The 24,506-nt window shown below is 32.6% G+C and overlaps 1 protein-coding gene across 1 annotated transcript in view; it reads left to right on the forward strand.

Annotated features, from left to right (window-relative positions):
* LOC129747059 (uncharacterized) overlaps positions 1–18,741 on the forward strand; it is a 65,056-nt gene extending 46,315 nt beyond the window's left edge. Inside the window, exons 3-6 of the mRNA XM_055741077.1 lie at positions 10,443–10,534; positions 10,612–10,722; positions 11,538–11,807; positions 16,453–18,741. Of these exons, the coding sequence (XP_055597052.1) occupies positions 10,443–10,534; positions 10,612–10,722; positions 11,538–11,807; positions 16,453–16,869 (890 nt within the window). The 3' untranslated portion in view covers positions 16,870–18,741. The remainder of the gene's footprint in view (positions 1–10,442; positions 10,535–10,611; positions 10,723–11,537; positions 11,808–16,452) is intronic.
* The last annotated feature ends 5,765 nt before the right edge of the window (positions 18,742–24,506 follow it).

A 24,506-nucleotide genomic window follows, 5' to 3' on the forward strand; every position in this document is an offset into this window, starting at 1 on the left:
TATTGTTAATGTAAACTTAAATCAATTACTATCTAAAAATGGTATTACAGCTTTTTAATATTAATATTTAATATTTTAATATTTCAACTCGTGCCTCCAAAGTTCGAATTTTGCTGAAAATGGATCCAAAGGGAATTGGTACTGAATTTTCTTGAATGTGAGCATGAAAGTTACAAAAGGTTCCTAAAATAACCTTTTGTGACACGGTAATCGCATCACTCAGTATTAAAGTTACAAATAAGGCCTCAAATAGCCTTCTATGGACTTGAAGTTCCAAAAAGTTCCTGAAATAGCCTTTTTCGTGACATGTCAATCGCATCCATTCAGTTTAAAAGTTACAAATTGTGTCTCAAATAGCCTTATTAGGACTTGAATTTCCAAAAAGTTTCCTAAATAGCCTTTCTTTGACATGTAAATCGCATCTATTCAGTATAAAAGTTACCAGTCGGATCTCAAATAGCTTTCCATGGACTTGAAGTTCCAAAAAGTTCCTCAAATAGCCTTTTTTGTGACATGTTAATCGCATCCATTCAGTATAAAAGTTACCAATTGGGTCTCAAATAGCCTTCCATGAACTTGAAGTTCCAAAAAGTTCCTCAAATAGTCCTCAAGTAAGATTATTGTCCGATAATTCTAGAATAGCGGACAATGTGACCCTCAATTCTTTATGTACATGATTGAAAAGATTGTTTTTTTCACAATTTCAAAACTTATAAAATAATTCTATTACGCCAAGTTACTCAGCAGATAAGGGAATTTTAAAATTATGTCTTATTTCGGAGGTTTTCTGTTCAAAGCTTTCTATAGGTCATCTACTCAGTCCAATTGATTTATTAAATATTGTGAATTCAAAATCTTGAATAAACGAAAAAACCATCCCCCTACCCCTCCAATGAGGGTAAAACAAATAAAAACTGAAATTGAGTCATAAATATCACGAATCTGCGTCCAAAACAAAAATTTGGTGCAAATTTTAGCAAAATAAACAGGAACAATTATTTGGAATCTGAAAATCAAGTAAAAAAACAATATTCCAAGTATTTCAAGTAAACATTTGGAAATTAAATGAAAGATTTTTGGAAGGTTTTAAGATAAAATTCCCTAGATTGGCCCGGGCTGAATATTTGTGGAAAAATATTTTAAAAGCTTAGGTAAGTTGATTCCGAATGCCAAAATTTGATGTCTTTCAAAAGATTTTATTTTCAGTTTGGATTATCATCCTGATTTGAGCTTTGGTTTTGCATTTCAATTTACAATAAGATGCATTTTTGCATCATTCTGGAGAATGAAAAGAAAATATGAAAAATGACAAACCATTTCAACTTAACCGTTTCCGTAAAAAGGGGTAGCTTTGATCACCGGGGTAAATTTGACCAACAATGAACTTTTCCTCATAATCGTCAATAACTCAGTCTATAGTTTGAGTTTTTGAAAACTGTTTTCTACGTTCGAAAGCTTATCAAATAAGTATCAAATAGACAAAATTTGGTTTATATTTGAAATTTTTTTCTGTTAGTAGAAATCTAATTTCAAAATTTTAGAATATCAATTTTTTCCAAGGCTCGCAAACAAACAGCTCTCCTGATGATACCAAAAAGCATTTAGAAGCAAACGGGTTGTTCAATGTAAAAGAAGAACTTTTTTTCTTAGTATATGAATAGTTATAGTGCTATTTTTACAGTCATTTAATGATAAATTTTTTATATTTGAAAAATAAGGACATTTTCCAAGAGTAAGCCCATATTGGACAAATGGATAGGAACCCTATCAAATCGTTAACTTCGAAGAAAAAATAAAAATGAAAATAGGGGGAGGGTCTATGCGAATGTGTGAAGGTATAATTTCATTTCTATCTTGAAACTCAAACTATTTAGCAATTATAGTCACCCTTATTCTTGTTTTCGATCGAATGACATTCGTTCGAAAGTTTTGCAATTTCGTATTCTTGTTTTCGTTCGAACGAATGAGAACAGTTCGATCTTTCGAACATCGTTCGTACGAACGAAACTTTGCATTCCTGTTTTCGTTCGAACGTATTTCTTCTATGGGCCGACAAACGCGAGTCTCATACTGCGAATCATGACCGTTTAAAGCAATTTATTTCCGACTGGGGTGTTCATAATAACGAATTTATTGCGAGTTTAAACCACGGAACTGAATGTTCTTCAAAATAACAAAATTTTTAAGACCATAGAAATTTTTATTCCAAATTTTAAATTTCTTTTTAATCTAAATCCTCGGTTGTCATTCATTCACTGGACTGCCAAATGCGAATCTGATGCTGCGAATCTTGGGTATTTGAGGGAAAAATATGTGAAGTTGGACGGTTATGGAATTGATGTGGTTCGAAATAGCTATTTTTTATAGTTAGGTGAATAATTATTTTTTTATTAAAAAAATTAAAGCACACTGTTATTTGAAAGTTCCTCTCCTTCCTCTCGGCGGGTGAGATTTAAAACCTCAGCAGCATTATCACAACCATCACCGGCTGGCATTGTGAACAGCTTCTTGCGTCCAGAATCAACCAGCTCCTGGGGGACCATCTAGGAAATAGCATTGTTGTCCACTGCACCTAAAGATTGAAATATTATACGGGCCCAGCTTGCTGCTGCTAACGTTGGCGAAAACGAATCAGCTCCATCGGCTACGCTTTTCTAGCAACCTCCACCCTGACACTCGTGGATCTCGACATGAAAAACCGCGTACATGGAAGAAAACAAAATTACCAAAAAAACACGAAAATTCTGTTCTTTCTTTCGTGTTTTCCGTGACGACCGATGAAGATCGATAAAATTTCACAAGAAACAAAACAATTGTTTACAATAAATTTTCTGACGAGAAACGTCATTTTGTCCAAACCGGGTGCTTTGATTTTTCAAACATGATCTGGTAACACCAACATCAAACGTATCGCGTTCGAACGAAAACAAGAATAGCTTTTTCGAATTCGATCGAAAGTATCCGTTCGAAAGAAAGTCAGATACGCCGTAAACCAGAATAAGGGTGAGTTATTTTTGCCCCTAAATGTAGGCAGCATCATAGTTCTTTTTCCGATTTTAAATATTTTTGAAATAAAACGTCAAAAATAAAGGTAAAATTGATTAACTAGCATATGTAAATATTATGAAGGTGTTTTGTATCCTTTATGGTCAGGAAAACTCGTTAAAACCATAAGAATAGAGAATGATCAATGTCACCTCGAAGCATCGAGACGAACAAGATTTTAAAATCGAATTTATAGTAGTTTAATAAATTTCTGCATCCATGCTTTACGTTCATAGGAGTCCAGTACTGGTTTTCAAAACACCACCAGAAAAGCAATTTCTTTCCGATTTCCGTAATTTTATTAGCACTGCAATACTTTATACGAATCTGGTAAATTGAATTTAAGTCGTAGAAAATGTGATAAATTGCAAATTGATGAAAGTTCGAAAAACAGCTCCCTTTGGAGATTCGACAAAAATTCTGTCACCCTTATTCTTGTTTACGACGTATCTGTCGTTCGTTCGATCGGATACTTTCGATCGAATTCGAAAAAGGTATTCTTGTTTTCGTTCGAATGCGATACTTTCGATTTTGGTGTTACCAGATTAAGTTAGAAATTTCGAAGAACAGAGAAATGTCAAAATAACAGCAATTGAATGTAAACAATGGTGTATTTTGTGAACTCCCGTCGAATTCAGCAGCTCCTGAGAAAAAAACAATTATGCCGGACGAGCGGAACCGGGTGCCCCGAAATACCAGTCCGCGGATAAAGTGCTGGAGTTGGCCGGAAACGCCGCACTTGGCCTCAAGAAATCCAACATCATCCCTTTTCATCTGAAGTTGGCCGGAAATGAACAACCTCCTGGAGGGATAGATCGGATCGGATAGACAAGAACAACGCACGGGTCTGCCATGGTAAAAATTCGTTTTAACAGCAGCAGCAGTCGCAACCGTTGAAGATTCGGACTGTTTCGATTGCGTTCAACGATCCGGAGCCGATAGTGGAAACGCAATTACTGCTGCTTCTTCGAAGCTTTCCCGCCGGAGGAGAAAGAAGTTCCAGAACTACATAAAGGCTGAATGACGCTGAACTCCGATTTAAAAGTTTGGAAAAAAACATTAAAATTTTGTAATAAAAATAAAATGGTTTATTAGAATCAAGAAAACTCCATAATTTTTATTTCTTTGAGCCACAACCGTTTTTAATTTCACGAATCAAACTTCGGTTTGTTTACCCATAGTAGAAATAAGATCGGCCGTATAAATTTCATCAACAAAGATTTCAGCAACATTTTTCATAAGAACAACCTGGAACAAAAATGCTTTTTTATGTGATATTTTTTTGGCTGTCTTATTTCCTCCAATGTTACGATTTCCTGTCTCGATTTTTCTGGTAAAAGGGCTCTTTTGTTTTAAACGCCTGCCGTTCGCAGCATGAGACTTGCGTTTGTCATGCGGAAGGAAAAATACGTTCGATCGAAAACGAGAATGCGAAAATTCGTTCGAACGAACCCGACGAACGATGTTCGAAAAATCGAACTGTTTTAATACGTTCGAACGAAAACAAGAATACGAATTGGGGAAACTTTCGAACGAATGTCATTCGATCGAAAACGAGAATAAGGGTGTGTGTTTCGTAATTTGACAATCTTAAAATGCAAAAATGTACCAAATAATCTCAACTTCCCAAACAATTTTTTTCAAAATTTATCTGGTGTGACACAAACAATTTTTATGTTTCAGTGATTGAAAAATTAGTTTTTTATAAAATTTTCACATTTTTTGTGTTTATGATTTTAAAATTTTTAAAAAAGTATATTCTTGTTCGCAACATACAGCTTCCAGTTTCTAGCTTTCTTGGACAGATGAGGGTTAAAAAAGAAATTCAAAACGAATTGATTGACAATATTGAATATGATTTTAAAAAATAAATTTTTCATCAGAATCATATCTTTAAGCTATGCATATTGCTCAGTTTTGAAATCTTGGTCCGGAAAAGATTGATGCTCAACCCTAAGTTTTTCAGACTTCTTTACTGTAATCGGTTGAGAATTGTCCTTAAATGGAGATAGTGGGATCAAATCTTGCACAGCACAGTTGGTAACTTTTTCAACATTTCACAAATAATTTTTTTTCTTCAACTTCTCTTTAAAATATAACCTTATCTGATAGTTTAATTTTTTCAACAAAAATAGTAGGACTGAATGGTTGATAACTATTTTAACAGTTTGTTGTTTATCCAGAGTTTTGTTTCTGATTTTGATGATGAATTTAAAAAGATTTTAAATTTGAACAATCAATAATAATATGAATTTTAAATTGATTGAGTTATAAAATTTAACTTTCGATCTCTAACATTAAGTTTGGTTTATCATCAATTAACTTCGAGCTCTTGACTTAAAGTTTTACTAAATGATAATAATCCGTTCTAATCTGGATTTCACACCGAAATCTAGAAGCTCAAGGTTAAATTTGTTCAAAGAACTGGAACGGTAACTCACAGAATAAGAAATTATTTTTCTAAATTTTGATGCTAAGCTTTGTTTTGGTGGTTTCGATCTTATTTCTGAGTCAAAATTTTTACTCTCGAATCACCTTGTTTATTAAACGAAACTTGGTTAGAAATTTAAAAATTTCAATTACAGAACAGACTGTTCTGTAATTCTGAGAACAGAAAATCTGGCGTGGTTCATAAACCACCAAGGGGGAAATTCAAACACCAAACTTTTTTGAAACAGCAGAAATGGAAGCTTCATATTTGATTTGCTCAATCACGTTCACCATGGTGTTATTGGCTAACGTACCCGTTGTACTGATGCAAAAATTGCGGGTTCAAGTCCTGTCGATGAGCCGTTTTATCTTTTTCGAATAATCTATGATTATCCTTTGAAAAGCCATGTTTATCTAAAATTTTCCATCACCTTGAAAATTTGATAATGTTTAGGTAGGAAGTGTACCAAGGGATCGTTCACTAATTACGTAAGCACGATTTTGGAAATTTTCAACCCTCCCTCCCCCCCCTGGTAAGACACAGTAAGATTTTTCAATACCCCCCCCCCCCCCCCCCCCCTAGTAAGATCTTACGTTTTTTATTCTTTGAGAAATTGACACGTTTTTTCAAAAATAGTTTGATATTAAAAATGTAACATCAAAGCAAAGCACTTTTTAAGTAAAATTTAAAAAACTGTATTTGAAAAGCACAATGTATACAAAACAACAGAGGAAAAGTTATAGCTATTAAAGAAAACATCATTCAAGACGTAGCATGTTTGGGGTAACAATAATTTTCAATAAATTTCTAAAAAAAAATTAATTCGTTACTACTAGAAATGGGGCAAAAATTTTTAACAACAATCACGTTGTCAACTAACATAAAAGCTCAGACTCATCCAGCGATAAGCGATATAGTTGTAGGATATTTGGTAAATCTTTTGTAAAATTTAGAGTTGATAGTGTCTATCACTGTAAATACTGTCTACAAATTCATTATTTAAAGCGCCTTATATGTATTTTTAAAGATTTTTTCTGGATGAAGTCATTTTCAAAATATGATGGTTTGAATTGGTTCTCTATAAATTTTATGGAACTTGCAATTTTATCAAAAATTCAAATACATTAAAAGGTAAATAACAAAACATCAAAATAAACCAACTAATGGTAGGGAGTAAAAAAAACCTGAGTAATACGGTTTCGTATGGCTGTGGCTGTGATGAATTTTTAAGATAATATTTCTTACGTAAGATTTTTGGAAACCCCCCCTACCCCCCTAGTAAGAGATCGTAAGCAAATATGAAACCCCCCCACCCCCCCTATGTGCTTACGTAATTAGTGAACAGCCCCCAAGACAGAATCAGCACATAAGTTTTGATTTTGCAATCAGTTAAATTGCGTTAACGGGTCATTACTATGATTTTTTTTATCTATGACTTTGATTATTAAACGGAACTAATCATTTCACGAAACTTTCTTAACAGCAAGCTCACTAAAAGTTTAAAGGAAAATCTAATTCGCAAGCAACATCTAGCTTCAATTAGCAAATAGCGGTTTACCGCTGTGTTGTCATACAGGAGTACTTACTTAGAGCTTATTGCAAAAAACGTTCTACTCTAAATTTCCAGTTTAGACCCAAAATTTCAGTTTTTGATTAAAAATATTATCTTATTATTTATTCAAAATCTTTTCACATGAATTCTGAGCCATCTGAAATGCATTGAATCGAACCATCTCTTAGCATATGCTCAAGCATAAATATTTTCCATATTAACTATCCAGCTGCCCAGGAGAATGTTCATCAACGAGCCAACGAAGCCTTTCTTATTAGTTGCATATTTGGGCTCATAAATTCCGTTCGTTTCCTAGCAAGAAAGTCCCGTATCCGGGCAGAAGGCATTTATCTTAAGGCCTCAACTTCGACCGGAAATGTGCCTTCTACTTACCTTCATTACTCCCTTCTTGGTTGGTATCCTTTTATAGCCAATAGGATCTGGAGGCGATTGTAAAATTCCTCATAATATTGCATATAATCTTCCGTTGGTTCGGTCGTTCGTTCGTTCCTATTTAGCAAACTTGAGCTCTGAGACCAACCGAGATTCCATCCTCTTTCCCAATCCGGCTCGTTTCGGTTCATCCATTATAGGAGGTAAAGGCTCAATCCATTTATTGATTTTGCCATTTTGGACCCCAGGACGGTAAAATGCAAACTCCCCTGTCTCAATTCAGCAATGGTTTGGTAACAGAAAAAGATATATTTCATCACCTCCTCGTTTCAACCTTTACTCCAAGCTCAGCCCCATTTCCCCATGGATGTAGCTCTTTGAGCTTGGGATGCTGCTTGCTATCCGTTCCGGTTTCCGGTGGCTCATCTACCTGTTCTACTTAGAGTAGGAAGGTGTATGTCCCACCGATCGTTCCAGCTTCCTCGTTGCAGAATAAGTGCTTTCAGAAATTAGCTGGCACCGAAACCGAAACCCGACATAAGGTTCCATAAATTTAAACAGACGGAGAGAGAGAGCGAGAAAACGTCTTGCTACTTCATAGATAGGTAGCTACACGGTTTCCTACACCTGGCCGAGTGTGGGAAAACGGATTTCACCTCCCGAGGGAAATCTCCGACACTTGGAACCGGGCCCGTTTTAGGGTAGGCGTGTTCCTGTGTGTATGTGGGTGTACCTTCCTAAAGACATGTGGCAACTTTTCTTCGCATCCAATCTTCTCCTCTGGAAGGTGAAACGGAACCGGTGTGCGAGAGTGTTTGGTGTGGAGAAAGATCGAAGTTCAATTTCCCAGAGCATCTTCGCCCTCACTGTGATTCACCAAACCATGACAAACCACACCACACAGACCGTCTTCCTGTTTTCCTGTGGACTTGTACCGACAATTATTGCTCGTGTATTTGCTCTCCAAACACGCAAAGTGTCGATTGCGATAAGAAGGATTTCAAGCTGCTGTGTGCAAAGGAGAACGAAGAAAGGGCACCTTCCTAGATTCACATATCCTTTAGGACCAGGTCCGGGAAATGGTTTCCGAATGGAATTGCTCGGACCTCGGCTCCACTTTAAGTTTCCGTATGTTAAAATTATTGATAGCGGGATGAGATAGATCGTTATTGCCCTGGAAGGTGATAGGCGTGAATTGTTGCCATTCAGTAGATTGAAATTGATGTATGCCTTGACTCGTTAAGCTTTCCTATCAAATATACATATGGAATGCAAATCGCATAATGTTTGGGGTGGAGTTCTCTGTTAGAGGTGAACAAATTTATCTTTTATGAGCATTGTTTTCCGTGTTGTCAAAATTGATGACTTATGGTTTGAAAGAAATTTAAAAAAGAATCAATTATTTCCATAAAGAGAGGGCTGCTTTTGTCACGCCTGAAAAACTATCGCTAAATTTCAATATTGTAAATTTTGTCAATTTTGTCAATTTTGACAATTTTGTGAATATTGTAAATTTGGTAAATTTTGTCAATTTTGTCAATTTTGCAAAATTTTGTCAATTTTGTCAATTTTGTCAATTTTGTCAATTTTGTCAATTTTGTCAATTTTGTCAATTTTGTCAATTTTGTCAATTTTGTCAATTTTGTCAATTTTGTCAATTTTGTCAATTTTGTCAATTTTGTCAATTTTGTCAATTTTGTCAATTTTGTCAATTTTGTCAATTTTGTCAATTTTGTCAATTTTGTCAATTTTGTCAATTTTGTCAATTTTGTCAATTTTGTCAATTTTGTCAATTTTGTCAATTTTGTCAATTTTGTCAATTTTGTCAATTTTGTCAATTTTGTCAATTTTGTCAATTTTGTCAATTTTGTCAATTTTGTCAATTTTGTCAATTTTGTCAATTTTGTCAATTTTGTCAATTTTGTCAATTTTGTCAATTTTGTCAATTTTGTCAATTTTGTCAATTTTGTCAATTTTGTCAATTTTGTCAATTTTGTCAATTTTGTCAATTTTGTCAATTTTGTCAATTTTGTCAATTTTGTCAATTTTGTCAATTTTGTCAATTTTGTCAATTTTGTCAATTTTGTCAATTTTGTCAATTTTGTCAATTTTGTCAATTTTGTCAATTTTGTCAATTTTGTCAATTTTGTCAATTTTGTCAATTTTGTCCATTTTGTCAATTTTGTCAATTTTGCCAATTTTGTCAATTTTGTCAATTTTGTCAATTTTGTCAATTTTGTCAATTTTGTCAATTTTGTCAATTTTGTCAATTTTGTCAATTTTGTCAATTTTGTCAATTTTGTCAATTTTGTCAATTTTGTCAATTTTGTCAATTTTGTCAATTTTGTCAATTTTGTCAATTTTGTCAGATTTGTCAATTTTGTCATTTTTTTTAATTTTTATAATTTTCACAATTTTTTCAATTTTTACAATTCTTTCAAGTGTTAAAATTTTTACAATTTCAACAATTTTGACAATTTTGACAATTTTGACAATTTTGACAATTTTGACAATTTTGACAATTTTGACAATTTTGACAATTTTGACAATTTTGACAATTTTGACAATTTTGACAATTTTGACAATTTTGACAATTTTGACAATTTTGACAATTTTGACAATTTTGACAATTTTGACAATTTTGACAATTTTGACAATTTTGACAATTTTGACAATTTTGACAATTTTGACAATTTTGACAATTTTGACAATTTTGACAATTTTGACAATTTTGACAATTTTGACAATATTGACAATTTTGACAATTTTGACAATTTTGACAATTTTGACAATTTTGACAATTTTGACAATTTTGACAGCTTTGGAATCTTTGTTAGCTTGATTCAATTTTTTTTTTAAATTTTATCTAGCTTTTCAGTTTTGTTTTTGCAGTGAGTTTTTCAGATTCAGGAAAATTTTCCAATAAATTTTTCATTAATGAAATTAACCTCAAAATTATTACTGATCTAAAAATGTTGAATTTACTCTTTTATTTATTTAAATCATTTTTTTCCATTGCAGTGTCAAGCCTTAAGGATTTGAAAATTTTCGTTCCCGATGCAGTCATTGTGGGTAACGCAGCCACTCTTTCATGTCAGTTTGAACTGGAAAAGGTAAGAAATATCACATATTCGGAACCACAAATTTTCACATCAATTTTATTTTTGTTTTTGTCTGTTTCTTAAAACAGGCTTCCCTCTATTCCGTTCGGTGGTACTTCGAAGGGGAAGAGTTCTACCGATACGTCCCGAAAGAATCTCCTCCGGCAAGAACTTTCCCGGTCTCTGGAATAACGGTTGATGTGAGTATCATTAAAAGTATTTTATTTATACATAATTTTGAAAATTTCGATGGTGTGTAAAACAATTGTTTAGTTCTGGAGCAAAGTTTTAATCAGTTTAAGTAATCGCTCTTCAGCTTTCCGACTTTGCTCCCGGTGGAAATTCAGGAGTTTCTAGTTCAAATCCCCATCTCCAATTTCAATTTAAAACTTTAATTCCCAATTGGTAACATTGAAGTGTGGGCGAGCATTTGTTGCCGAACAAACTTCTGCTCATGGTCTAAACCTAGTCGTAGTTCAGTTCAGTTCAGTTCAGGAGAATCATCATCATCTACCCATGCATGGCATTGACATGGAAACATATCAGGTATCACCTTGCATAGTGATACGGAATGTGGTCATCTGAAACAACATTGCCATGGTACTCAATGTGCTGTGGTGCCGCCTACACAAACGTGGGAGAGCAGCATCACATTTTCATGCAGGAACTAAACTTTCCCAATCCCCACATATGTACGCTCACATACACAACACAGACAGCACACACGTTCGGAATTTATCGTTTCACAATTTCCTGCGTGAAATTTATCAGTGATTGAGTTTAAGCTCTTTGTAATGAGTTTCTTACTGCAAATGTTTAGATGAAGTTGGCTTTTCCCCGTACTTGGAATGGAAATATTTGTTAACCATACAGTTTTGAATGCCCATTCAAGGAATGGGGAATAATGCGTTCGATTTTAGTTTTAATTCCTGGAAAGGAAAAATTTATATTAAAAAGATAAAATTTTACATCGGAAATTTTTTATATTGAAAATATTTGTTCCATATTTCCCTAGGGATCCCAATCGGATGCCACTTCGGTGACACTGCGAGGCCTGACCCGGGATCTGACCGGCCAATTCCAGTGTGAGGTTTCGGAGGATGCGCCGCTCTTCCACACCGACATTCGCACCGCCCGGATGCAGGTGGTCGAACTGCCCAAGGAAGAACCGCAGATTCAGCTGGACAAAACGCACATCACGACGCTGGACAACTTCCGGGCAATCTGCACCGTCGGGACGTCGTTTCCGTCGGCCAACATCACCTGGTACATCAATGCTAAAAAGGTGAGGATGTTTTTTTGCAATTGTTTGCTTCTCTTTTTTCTTGTATCAGTTCTAGGAAGGTAAAAATCAACTCCAGAACATGCATCGAAACAATGCACAGTAGGGAAATTTGGACCTGAAATCCCAAAAAATTTGAAGCAAAAAGTTAAACGACCCAAAATAATACTAGGCCTAAAAAAAATTCAAAATTTAAATCTGCCATTGTATTTGGCCATATCACCCAGAAATACAGTCGTAGCTACGTGAAACTGAATATAGGCAAAACAAAATTTTCAGCAGAAATGTTTTTGGGAAATATTTAAAATCTGATGTGACATATTCATGAAGGTTAATGAAACGCTACAGAAGTTAAATTCGTAACTAATATTTTTACTTTTATAAAAAATGCTTGATTTTTATTCAATTGTTTTCTGAAAAGATAAACTCTTTAACAGAGTTCCATGTCTTTTGCAAACAAAACTTATCTCTTCACTCAAAGTTTCGGTGAAATCCATACACTACGATTTGAGTTCCTGAAAAAAAAAATTTCAGTTGGTTAAGTTATATCTTTATTTTTGGTCATGAAATCCGCGAATAAGATTTTTTTTTGTATTTCAGGGTCGAATTTTCCAGTTTTGCAACGGTTTAAATAAGAATTAGTTATTCAGAGTTGGGCATCATAAGTAAATCCCAGAACTATTGAGCTTTCTGTAAAGATTCACAACCTCCCATTTCAAAAATCAATGTTTTTGAATTTACAACAATTCAAAAATATTGATTTTTGAAATATCAGAAATCAGAAATATCAGAAACATCAGTAGAATCAATCTTATTTGAACTACTCCATGAACTTGCTAAAATTAAATCGAATAAACCAATCAACTAGTAGCATTCTTTGGAATCCTGGCTATCAGGTTTAACCGAAAAAATAGAAGAATCTTCTACTACCATGATGTTTTTTAATTAGTGGAATATTTTTTCTACGATGCTTGCTTCGAGTTTTGGATTTACAGGATTTTCTTCACCAACGTCAATATTTTGACAACTGAGATACTTTACTACCACCAACTGCTCTAGGAGAGTCATCAGAAAAATTCTACAGCAAAATATTTGATCGATTTTTTTTATAATTTTCATGGAAAAGGTCGAACTTGCGTACCTGGAAATTTTTTGAATGTAAATTCAAATCTAATGCTTCTCACATAAGCTTACCAGAATTTTTTCAGCACGTATCCGGGCCAGGCAAATCCGGGATTTTTTTTATCTGAAGTCTGGAAGAATCCGGGCATTTTATCTGAAATCTGGAAAAATCCGGGCATTTGATTTTAAAATTTTCGACCAAAAATCCTGGCAAATTTGGTCAAAACCCAGGAATTACACAGAACAAAAATCAAGAAATAAAATTGAAATTTTCAAATACACATTTATTTCGTATTTCATGCTTCCAAAAAACTTTTTTTGATTGTTTATACGAAACTTGTTCAAAAAAAATATTTTTGGTCACATAAATTTGAAAAAATATTCACAATTTTTTTTTTATTAGTTTGATTTGAGAATGAGAATAAACCCGAGAGAAAATCCGGAATTTTTCAATAAAGTCCGGGAAAGCAGGGTGAATCGGACTTTTCCTAAATTCTATATAAAATAACCGGACAAACCCAGATAAAATCAGGCAATCTGCGAACTTATTCTAACCCCTCTGCATTGGGTCCTCCACAACGGAGAACTTAGGTTCAAATGGATTCACAGCTTCAGCAGACTTGGAGCTAGACGAATTCCACAAAATTCATCATTGCCATCTATAAAAAGGTGTATTTTATCTTTAGGGTCAAAAATATTTGCCAGATGAATTGTTGTATTTTCAATAAAATATAGCTAATGGGCGAACACGAAATTATTGCGACACATTCAACAGGGCATAACTTTTTTACCATTGGGTAAAAATCAACCAAATTTTGCACACTTTCACACTGATGTGTATTGTTTACATGCTGTCAAACTTGAAGTCGTGTTTTTCGATTAAACGAAAATGGAGGTGAACCAAAGCAAGCCGAAATAACAAATTCTTTCCAAACACCTGGAATTTTCTCACCTGTCGCACCGGCAGTTGGGAAAAATATTGAACATTCACCATTCAACCGTCTCCAGAGTGCTGAAGCGGTGCCAGGAGCAGTTAACGTTGAACCACGGCAAAGGAGCTGGAAGAAAACCGGGACCGGAGAACATAAAGATGGACTGAAAGGTGAAGCGGATGATTAAAGCCAATCCCAACGTCTCAAGCCGTGATTTGGCTGAAAAGATTGGCATGTCGCTCCAGCTACGTCCAGAATGCAAAGAAAAGAGCTGGTCTACATACATACATAATTTAGAGAACTTCCCAAATCGCGATGAGCGGCAACAATCGACGGCTAAAACTCGGACACGAAAGCTCTACGAGAAGATGCTGACAAAATATGGCTGCTGTGTGATGGACGTCGAAACATATATAAAGGCCAATTTTAAGAAAATTCCGGGGTTGGAGTTTTCACCGGCAAGAGCAAGTTCGATGTGGACGACAAATTTAAGAAGAAGAAAATGTCGAAGTTCGCCTCCAAATATCTCGTTCGGCAGGCCATCTTCTCTTGCAGACTGAGGAGTGAACTTTTCGTGACAAAGGGCACAGTTAATGGTAAGATCTACAAATCTGAGTGCCTCGAGAAGCGCCTTTTTCCGTTCTTGCAGCAGCATGACGGAACTCCGCTATTTTGGCCAGATTTGGCACCATGCCATCATTCTAAAATTGGCTGGAGTGGTATGAGGCCAATTCTGTCCATTTTTTTCCCAAAGGACATGAACCTGTCAAACCGTCCGGAACTGTGCCTGGAGAAGCAGTTCTGGGCAATAATATAGCGGGAACTTTGGAAGAGAAAGAAGACATTCAAAGACAAGAAGAACATGTTAAGGAAAAAACTGAAAAACTGGATGACACTGTAAAGACTTTGATGGAGGACATCGAGCGAAAATGCGTTCAATTTTGCGCTCAAGGCTCCATCGACTAATTTTACTATTGATTTTTGAAGTAAATGTATGTATAATACTACCCTGAAAGTTTGGTTTGATTCTAAACATTATAAGAAAATTGGTATGACATTTTCGGTGTCGCAATAATTTTGTGTTCGCCCTTTAATACAGCTTGAAATTGAAAGGCGAGTTGAGAGGCCAGCCTGACTGTATCGATAGAAAATTCCAGCGAGTTGAGAGTACCTTACAATTGAAAGGCAAGTTGAGAGGACAACCTGAGCGTATCGATAGAAAATTCAAACGAATTGAGCGTTCAGCTTGAAATTGAAACGGTAAGTTGAGAAAACAGCCTGAAAGTTTCGATAGAAAATTCAAGCAAGTTGAGAATGCAGCTTGAAATTGAAAGGCGAGTTGAGAGGACAACCTGAACGTATCGATTGAAATTTGAAACGGATTGAGTGGGCAACTTGAATGTGAAAGACGAGTTGAGAGGACAGCCTGATCGTATCAATAGAAAATTCCAGCGAGTTGAGAGTACAGCTTGAAATTGAAAGGCGAGCTAAGAGGACAAACTGAACGTATCGATAGAAATTTAAGCGAATTGAGAGGACAGCTTGAAATTGAAATGCGAATCGAGAGGACAGCTTCAATATCATATCAAATTTATAATCATGTGGGTTGAGAAAACAGCTGAAAATCAGATCACGCAAGGTCTAACTACCTCGCTCGTTAATTTTGTAAGCATATTTACCAATGATTTGCAGTAAGAAGCGTTTTTTGGGAAATGATCCGATTCTCGAAATGTCGGCTATCGAATCTTGAATTACTTCGTTGAGGACAAAATTTCTTTAAAAAATTTAAATAAAAAAAAAAAACAAAACAATCAACTGAATTAACAGTTCCTTAACTCCCACTGTTTTCGACCCAGGAATCAAACTGGGGCAGCCTATCGCAAAAAAAACCTGCTGGCAAATATTGCTTCCATAGGCACAAAACACCCTTCTGGGGAGAAAGGAAGCATAAAATGAGTCCCGGGACCACCCGAGGAAGTTTTTGTTCGACACACGACAATGCCGCGTCCTACCTTCCTAAACCGATGCCGTTCGTTGTTAGCATATTTTCTCGAACTGCCTCCAGCAGCAGCAACAACAACATCGACGGCAAACGATAGTGGGTTTGAAAAATGCCAAATTCAGCAGAAAATACCTCAGCGTGCGGCAGTGGCTGGAACCATAAATATACACATCTAGTTTTGGGGGGGAAGGCAAAAAAACGAATACCTACCGACAACGCTGTGAATGCTGAGCCCGAATACGTGTATAGGCAAATCAAGTATGGATCTTCATATTCTGTGAAATGTGTGGCATAGTAAAGAGTTTTGTTTATGTACCTTCGTTTCGCACAGCAGAGCTGAAATTCCAATAACTGGCTGGCTGCTGCTAGAAGATACTGCTGAGGTAGTTGGAAACTGAATTTTATAGGCAGGAATGCCTTTTTTGTGACGGTTGTTCATATTGGAGATGTTCAATTTAACGCACATGTTGCAATAAATTACTGGAAAAACGTTAGGGGAATCGTTAAATTTGCAACAGAACATTAGTCGTGGCTATAATTATCCAGACGTCTCTAGCTAGTTTAACTTATTTCTCTTTAAATCTATTTCCAGATCCACCGCTCCCCGTATCAGCGAATTACGTACCGCTCCTATGAAGGCACACCGACTTACTCATCCTTGGACATGTATCCGCACAGCCAGGTCCTGCAGGACATCTACCAGACGATGCCCCCATTCCAGACCAGCCTGACGGTGATGTGCGAAATCTCGATCCTGCACATCTACACCAAGAGCGCCTCGCAGACGCTGGTGGTGAGCGATCTGGTCACTACAATTTCCCCTAATTTGCTCGGCCTGGACGGTTCCAACAATCGGCGGAAAGCGAACGGAGATCCGGACAATTCGGCGCTTACCGGTCCTGGAAGTGGTGCCCGGATGTTGATGGCATCTGGCATCTGGAGCAGCGTCGCGATGACTCTTCTACTTCTGGTGAGTTCACTTGGCGCCAGGATAATGCAACACTTGTGATCGGCTCGTTCGAAATTGTAAATAATCTTCAGTGGAATAAAAGAAGAGACAACAACGGCTCCCAGTTAATGAATACTGCGACGAAGTAATAGTAAACGAGCTAATCTCATACAGCTTAAAATCAGAAAATAATAATAATATATTTATACATAGGAAAAACTGAAAAAAAAACGTAAAACTGCTGTTGAAATGTACATGTAAATTATATGTATTTGAGCTTTTTACTACATGGTTTTGATCCAATCGATGCTTAGCCGGATGAATCAAAAGTTTGAAAAAAAAACGAAAATCATTGATCAGTGGAAAATGGAAAATTAGTTTTGAAATTTAACATCTCGAATGCAGGAGAGGAATCCCGATGCAAAAGATAAATTGACAAACACAATCTAGAACAGGAATTTTGCTTAAACGTGTCGAGTGAAAAATTCTTATGAACAAGCTTTTTGAATCAAGTCATTATTTAAAATGAAGTTTCCTTAATTACGCTCTTAAAGCTTAAATTTTAGTTTTCCAACATTGGACCACAAGTTTTATTTTATAATTTATTATATTTTGAGAAAAAGTTAAAAATCTAAAACTGACTTGAGGAAAATTAATATTATAGACTGTTCCAAAAATTAAAAATTCACTTCTTTGTTTAATCAATGAAACAGTTTTTTTAAAAGAACATGCTTATCTCAAACAAACTATAAATAGTGTTTTGTTTCAATTTCTTATTAATTTAGCATATTTTTTGTAGTATAGGCAAGTTCTCTTACTTTTCTCTCAACACTATTCATCAGCTTCTAATTTTTCAACACTGTCCTCTGGTTTTATATATTTCCTCAGATTTACCTTCGTCATTGCCGCCATTGTTCCGACGCTCACACCTTCTTTCTTGACTAGTTTTCTGATTAAAAGACCACTCACAGTGCCTAATTTGTGCACAATCCGTTTTCTTTGCTCGGGAGTAATTTTTAGATTTCTTCGCGAAAAACTACAAAAAAATCACAACGCCTACTTCACTTGGATGTAAACAACAGTAGGTACGCAGCCAAAATTTGGTTTTTGAATAGACAATTGTTTTACAGTGTACTTATAATCATCGAAACAGTCTATAATTGTTCGCAAACATTACAAGAAACTAAGCTTCCTAAATCGGTTGAGTAAATCAGAATGGCTTTTCATTTTTAAAATTTTTTCATACCTTCTTGCCTTTCGAATTTTTTCATCTTGAAACATACATATATGTTCTCTTACTATTCTTCTCAACAAACTATATGAACAAAAAGGAGCTTTTCCGTTTGGTTCTCCTACATAATTGCTGCATGAATTCATATCTTCGATTGTTTGCTTAAGTGGCATGTAATGCCCTGATTCACCCTCGATAAAAACAATTACAGTGCTGCTAGAAATAATCATGGTTTTGTTACAACTTAATTCATTAAGAATAAATATTTTTTTACTATCAAAAAATTTGGGCCGGGGGTCTTCAGATTTTCCCTATTTTGCGATTCAGAAACCCAGCTGGTTTTTTAGGATCTATTACTTCAACGAGAAGTGTTCCTGAGTGCAGTTGAATGGTTCAAAAATATACTTTTTATTTTATTTACCATGTAACTTCCATTGTTTATTTCAATCTGTGAAAAAAAATTGAGAAATTATGAAATTTTCGAAAATTTAAATTCAATATTGAATTGAAAACAGATCAATGATAAATTTTGTAAAATGTAACATAGTAAACAAAAATAAACTGAAAGTTGAATGTAAAATTACTTCACTAACAAAAAAGTGAAACGCAAGAGAATCCTACATAACCAAATTTGATTGATTGTGTAAAGAAATAAGATAGCCAACAAACAATCGAAAAAAAAAACAAAAAAAAAAAACAAACTCCTTAACGTTGTATAGTTGAAGCGCTAATGCATAAGCTTAGAAAAATACCTAAACATGCCCAAACAAAACTAAACACACGAACATGCTCACCTTAAAACACAATCACGATTGGGAAGAAAATGAAGAAAAAAAAATGACAACAAGAGAAAAAAAAAATCCGTTAGCACGAACATCAAACCATACAAAAAAATTATAACATAAAAATAAATTTCCAGTATAAAGGTTGAACACAGTCGACAGCCGAGGAAGAAAAATGTGTGTGCGTGTGCGTGTAAGTCCGTGTGCAACTTTAGAATTAGAGTTAAAAAAAATCACATGAAAAAAAAAACAAAAAAATCAAATGGCTTGTTATTGTCGCGGCGCGAAAAAAGAAATATGAACCCAAATAGACAACGGACATTGTTCAAACAAAGCTCACACACACTACTGTTAGATATTTACTTGCGGGTATGATTTGCGGTTGTTGGTTTCTGAAGATCGGAAAATTTAGTGATTTTTAAATTTAAATCGTTCTGTACATTTCGATTTCGTTGATAGGTGAGAAACAGTTGAACAGTTATGACTCTAGGAGTGCTGGTGGGAGGATGTGTTGAGTTAGCAAATGATTAATGGGAGAAAAAAAAACTTGTATTAAAGTGAACGTGACTCCGAGAAGTAAAAAGATAATAAAACAATGACTAGTAGTGAAAATATTAACTCGAAACAAATTAAGAGGAAAATACAACCAGTAATATGATGTTTCTTTTATACATAAACAAAACGAGATAAAAACTGAAAATGTAAACAAAATTTGCGCAAAAAAGACACAAACAAACAACACAGATAAACTCAAACAGGAAAAATGCACCGATTAACGTCGGTGAGAAATTAAAAAAAAAAGAAAACAAATGTTGTGAGGTGGTACTTTAGAGAAAAACAAAACACTTGCTAAGCAACAAAAGAAGAATGAGGGAAGAAAAAGAAAAACTAGCAGAATAACAAACGGAAGAATTTAAACCTGTTTTGTTCGACAAACACTGAAATAATAAACTTATTATTAAGAAAATGAGTTTTGTTGTTTTATAAAATGATGACAATGATGACACTAAGGTTGTTTTATATAGAAGATAGAACCGTTGGATACAGTTGCTTTGCTTATTTATTCGAAATTGAGACCTAAGTTGAAGTAAGACGTGAGACACGAGAAGAAATACGAAATAAGGCATGATAGCATGAGACATGAGCGATTGACATTAACGTTTTCCTATTCAGAAATTAAGAGAAGGCTTCAGCTATCGTTATTCCCCGAACAAAAACACAGAAAATGTTGTCATTTTTAATTTTATTTATTTTTGTCATTTTTTTTAAATGATTTATTCATTTTTCATTTTTCATTTTTGTCATTTTGGTCATTTTGGTCATTTTTATCATTTTTGTCATTTTTGTCATTTTTGTCATTTTTGTCATTTTTGTCATTTTTGTCATTTTTGTCATTTTTGTCATTTTTGTCATTTTGTCATTTTTGTCATTTTTGTCATTTTTGTCATTTTTGTCATTTTTGTCATTTTTGTCATTTTTGTCATTTTTGTCATTTTTGTCATTTTTGTCATTTTTGTCATTTTTGTCATTTTTGTCATTTTTGTCATTTTTGTCATTTTTGTCATTTTTGTCATTTTTGTCATTTTTGTCATTTTTGTCATTTTGTCATTTTTGTCATTTTTGTCATTTTTGTCATTTTGTCATTTTTGTCATTTTTGTCATTTTTGTCATTTTTGTCATTTTTGTCATTTTTGTCATTTTTGTCATTTTTGTCATTTTTGTCATTTTTGTCATTTTTGTCATTTTTGTCATTTTGTCATTTTTGTCATTTTGTCATTTATGTCATTTATGTCATTTATGTCATTTATGTCATTTATGTCATTTATGTCATTTTTGTCATTTTTGTCATTTTTGTCATTTTTGTCATTTTTGTCATTTTTGTCATTTTTGTCATTTTTGTCATTTTTGTCATTTTTGTCATTTTTGTCATTTTGTCATTTTTGTCATTTTTGTCATTTTTGTCATTTTTGTCATTTTTGTCATTTTTGTCATTTTTGTCATTTTTGTCATTTTTGTCATTTTTGTCATTTTTGTCATTTTTGTCATTTTTGTCATTTTGTCATTTTTGTCATTTTTGTCATTTTTGTCATTTTTGTCATTTTTGTCATTTTTGTCATTTTTGTCATTTTTGTCATTTTTGTCATTTTTGTCATTTTTGTCATTTTTGTCATTTTTGTCATTTTTGTCATTTTTGTCATTTTTGTCATTTTTGTCATTTTTGTCATTTTTGTCATTTTTGTCATTTTTGTCATTTTTGTCATTTTTGTCATTTTTGTCATTTTTGTCATTTTTGTCATTTTTGTCATTTTTGTCAATTTTGTCATTTATGTCATTTATGTCATTTATGTCATTTATGTCATTTATGTCATTTATGTCATTTATGTCATTTATGTCATTTATGTCATTTTTGTCATTTTTGTCATTTTTGTCATTTTTGTCATTTTTGTCATTTTTGTCATTTTTGTCATTTTTGTCATTTTTGTCATTTTTGTCATTTTTGTCATTTTTGTCATTTTTGTCATTTTTGTCATTTTTGTCATTTTTGTCATTTTTGTCATTTTTGTCATTTTTGTCATTTTTGTCATTTTTGTCATTTTTGTCATTTTTGTCATTTTTGTCATTTTTGTCATTTTTGTCATTTTTGTCATTTTTGTCATTTTTGTCATTTTTGTCATTTTTGTCATTTTTGTCATTTTTGTCATTTTTGTCATTTTTGTCATTTTTGTCATTTTTGTCATTTTTGTCATTTTTGTCATTTTTGTCATTTTTGTCATTTTTGTCATTTTTGTCATTTTTGTCATTTTTGTCATTTTTGTCATTTTTGTCATTTTTGTCATTTTTGTCATTTTTGTCATTTTTGTCATTTTTGTCATTTTTGTCATTTTTGTCATTTTTGTCATTTTTGTCATTTTTGTCATTTTTGTCATTTTTGTCATTTTTGTCATTTTTGTCATTTTTGTCATTTTTGTCATTTTTGTCATTTTTGTCATTTTTGTCATTTTTGTCATTTTTGTCATTTTTGTCATTTTTGTCATTTTTGTCATTTTTGTCATTTTTGTCATTTTTGTCATTTTTGTCATTTTTGTCATTTTTGTCATTTTTGTCATTTTTGTCATTTTTGTCATTTTTGTCATTTTTGTCATTTTTGTCATTTTTGTCATTTTTGTCATTTTTGTCATTTTTGTCATTTTTGTCATTTTTGTCATTTTTGTCATTTTTGTCATTTTTGTCATTTTTGTCATTTTTGTCATTTTTGTCATTTTTGTCATTTTTGTCATTTTTGTCATTTTTGTCATTTTTGTCATTTTTGTCATTTTTGTCATTTTTGTCATTTTTGTCATTTTTGTCATTTTTGTCATTTTTGTCATTTTTGTCATTTTTGTCATTTTTGTCATTTTTGTCATTTTTGTCATTTTTGTCATTTTTGTCATTTTTGTCATTTTTGTCATTTTTGTCATTTTTGTCATTTTTGTCATTTTTGTCATTTTTGTCATTTTTGTCATTTTTGTCATTTTTGTCATTTTTGTCATTTTTGTCATTTTTGTCATTTTTGTCATTTTTGTCATTTTTGTCATTTTTGTCATTTTTGTCATTTTTGTCAATTTTGTCATTTATGTCATTTATGTCATTTATGTCATTTATGTCATTTATGTCATTTATGTCATTTATGTCATTTTTGTCATTTTTGTCATTTTTGTCATTTTTGTCATTTTTGTCATTTTTGTCATTTTTGTCATTTTTGTCATTTTGTCATTTTTGTCATTTTTGTCATTTTTGTCATTTTTGTCATTTTTGTCATTTTTGTCATTTTTGTCATTTTTGTCATTTTTGTCATTTTTGTCATTTTTGTCATTTTTGTCATTTTTGTCATTTTTGTCATTTTTGTCATTTTTGTCATTTTTGTCATTTTTGTCATTTTTGTCATTTTTGTCATTTTTGTCATTTTTGTCATTTTTGTCATTTTTGTCATTTTTGTCATTTTTGTCATTTTTGTCATTTTTGTCATTTTTGTCATTTTTGTCAATTTTGTCATTTATGTCATTTATGTCATTTATGTCATTTATGTCATTTATGTCATTTATGTCATTTATGTCATTTATGTCATTTATGTCATTTTTGTCATTTTTGTCATTTTTGTCATTTTTGTCATTTTTGTCATTTTTGTCATTTTTGTCATTTTTGTCATTTTTGTCATTTTTGTCATTTTTGTCATTTTTGTCATTTTTGTCATTTTTGTCATTTTTGTCATTTTTGTCATTTTTGTCATTTTTGTCATTTTTGTCATTTTTGTCATTTTTGTCATTTTTGTCATTTTTGTCATTTTTGTCATTTTTGTCATTTTTGTCATTTTTGTCATTTTTGTCATTTTTGTCATTTTTGTCATTTTTGTCATTTTTGTCATTTTTGTCATTTTTGTCATTTTTGTCATTTTTGTCATTTTTGTCATTTTTGTCATTTTTGTCATTTTTGTCATTTTTGTCATTTTTGTCATTTTTGTCATTTTTGTCATTTTTGTCATTTTTGTCATTTATGTCATTTTTGTCATTTTTGTCATTTTTGTCATTTTTGTCATTTTTGTCATTTTTGTCATTTTTGTCATTTTTGTCATTTTTGTCATTTTTGTCATTTTTGTCATTTTTGTCATTTTTGTCATTTTTGTCATTTTTGTCATTTTTGTCATTTTTGTCAATTTTGTCATTTATGTCATTTATGTCATTTATGTCATTTATGTCATTTATGTCATTTATGTCATTTTTGTCATTTTTGTCATTTTTGTCATTTTTGTCATTTTTGTCATTTTTGTCATTTTTGTCATTTTTGTCATTTTTGTCATTTTTGTCATTTTTGTCATTTTTGTCATTTTTGTCATTTTTGTCATTTTTGTCATTTTTGTCATTTTTGTCATTTTTGTCATTTTTGTCATTTTTGTCATTTTTGTCATTTTTGTCATTTTTGTCATTTTTGTCATTTTTGTCATTTTTGTCATTTTTGTCATTTTTGTCATTTTTGTCATTTTTGTCATTTTTGTCATTTTTGTCATTTTTGTCATTTTTGTCATTTTTGTCATTTTTGTCATTTTTGTCATTTTTGTCATTTTTGTCATTTTTGTCATTTTTGTCATTTTTGTCATTTTTGTCATTTTTGTCATTTTTGTCATTTTTGTCATTTTTGTCATTTTTGTCATTTTTGTCATTTTTGTCATTTTTGTCATTTTTGTCATTTTTGTCATTTTTGTCATTTTTGTCATTTTTGTCATTTTTGTCATTTTTGTCATTTTTGTCATTTTTGTCATTTTTGTCATTTTTGTCATTTTTGTCATTTTTGTCATTTTTGTCATTTTTGTCATTTTTGTCATTTTTGTCATTTTTGTCATTTTTGTCATTTTTGTCATTTTTGTCATTTTTGTCATTTTTGTCATTTTTGTCATTTTTGTCATTTTTGTCATTTTTGTCATTTTTGTCATTTTTGTCATTTTTGTCATTTTTGTCATTTTTGTCATTTTTGTCATTTTTGTCATTTTTGTCATTTTTGTCATTTTTGTCATTTTTGTCATTTTTGTCATTTTTGTCATTTTTGTCATTTTTGTCATTTTTGTCATTTTTGTCATTTTTGTCATTTTTGTCATTTTTGTCATTTTTGTCATTTTTGTCATTTTTGTCATTTTTGTCATTTTTGTCATTTTT

Source organism: Uranotaenia lowii, chromosome 1 (assembly GCF_029784155.1).
Source record: "Uranotaenia lowii strain MFRU-FL chromosome 1, ASM2978415v1, whole genome shotgun sequence".
Lineage (NCBI taxonomy): Eukaryota > Metazoa > Arthropoda > Insecta > Diptera > Culicidae > Uranotaenia > Uranotaenia lowii.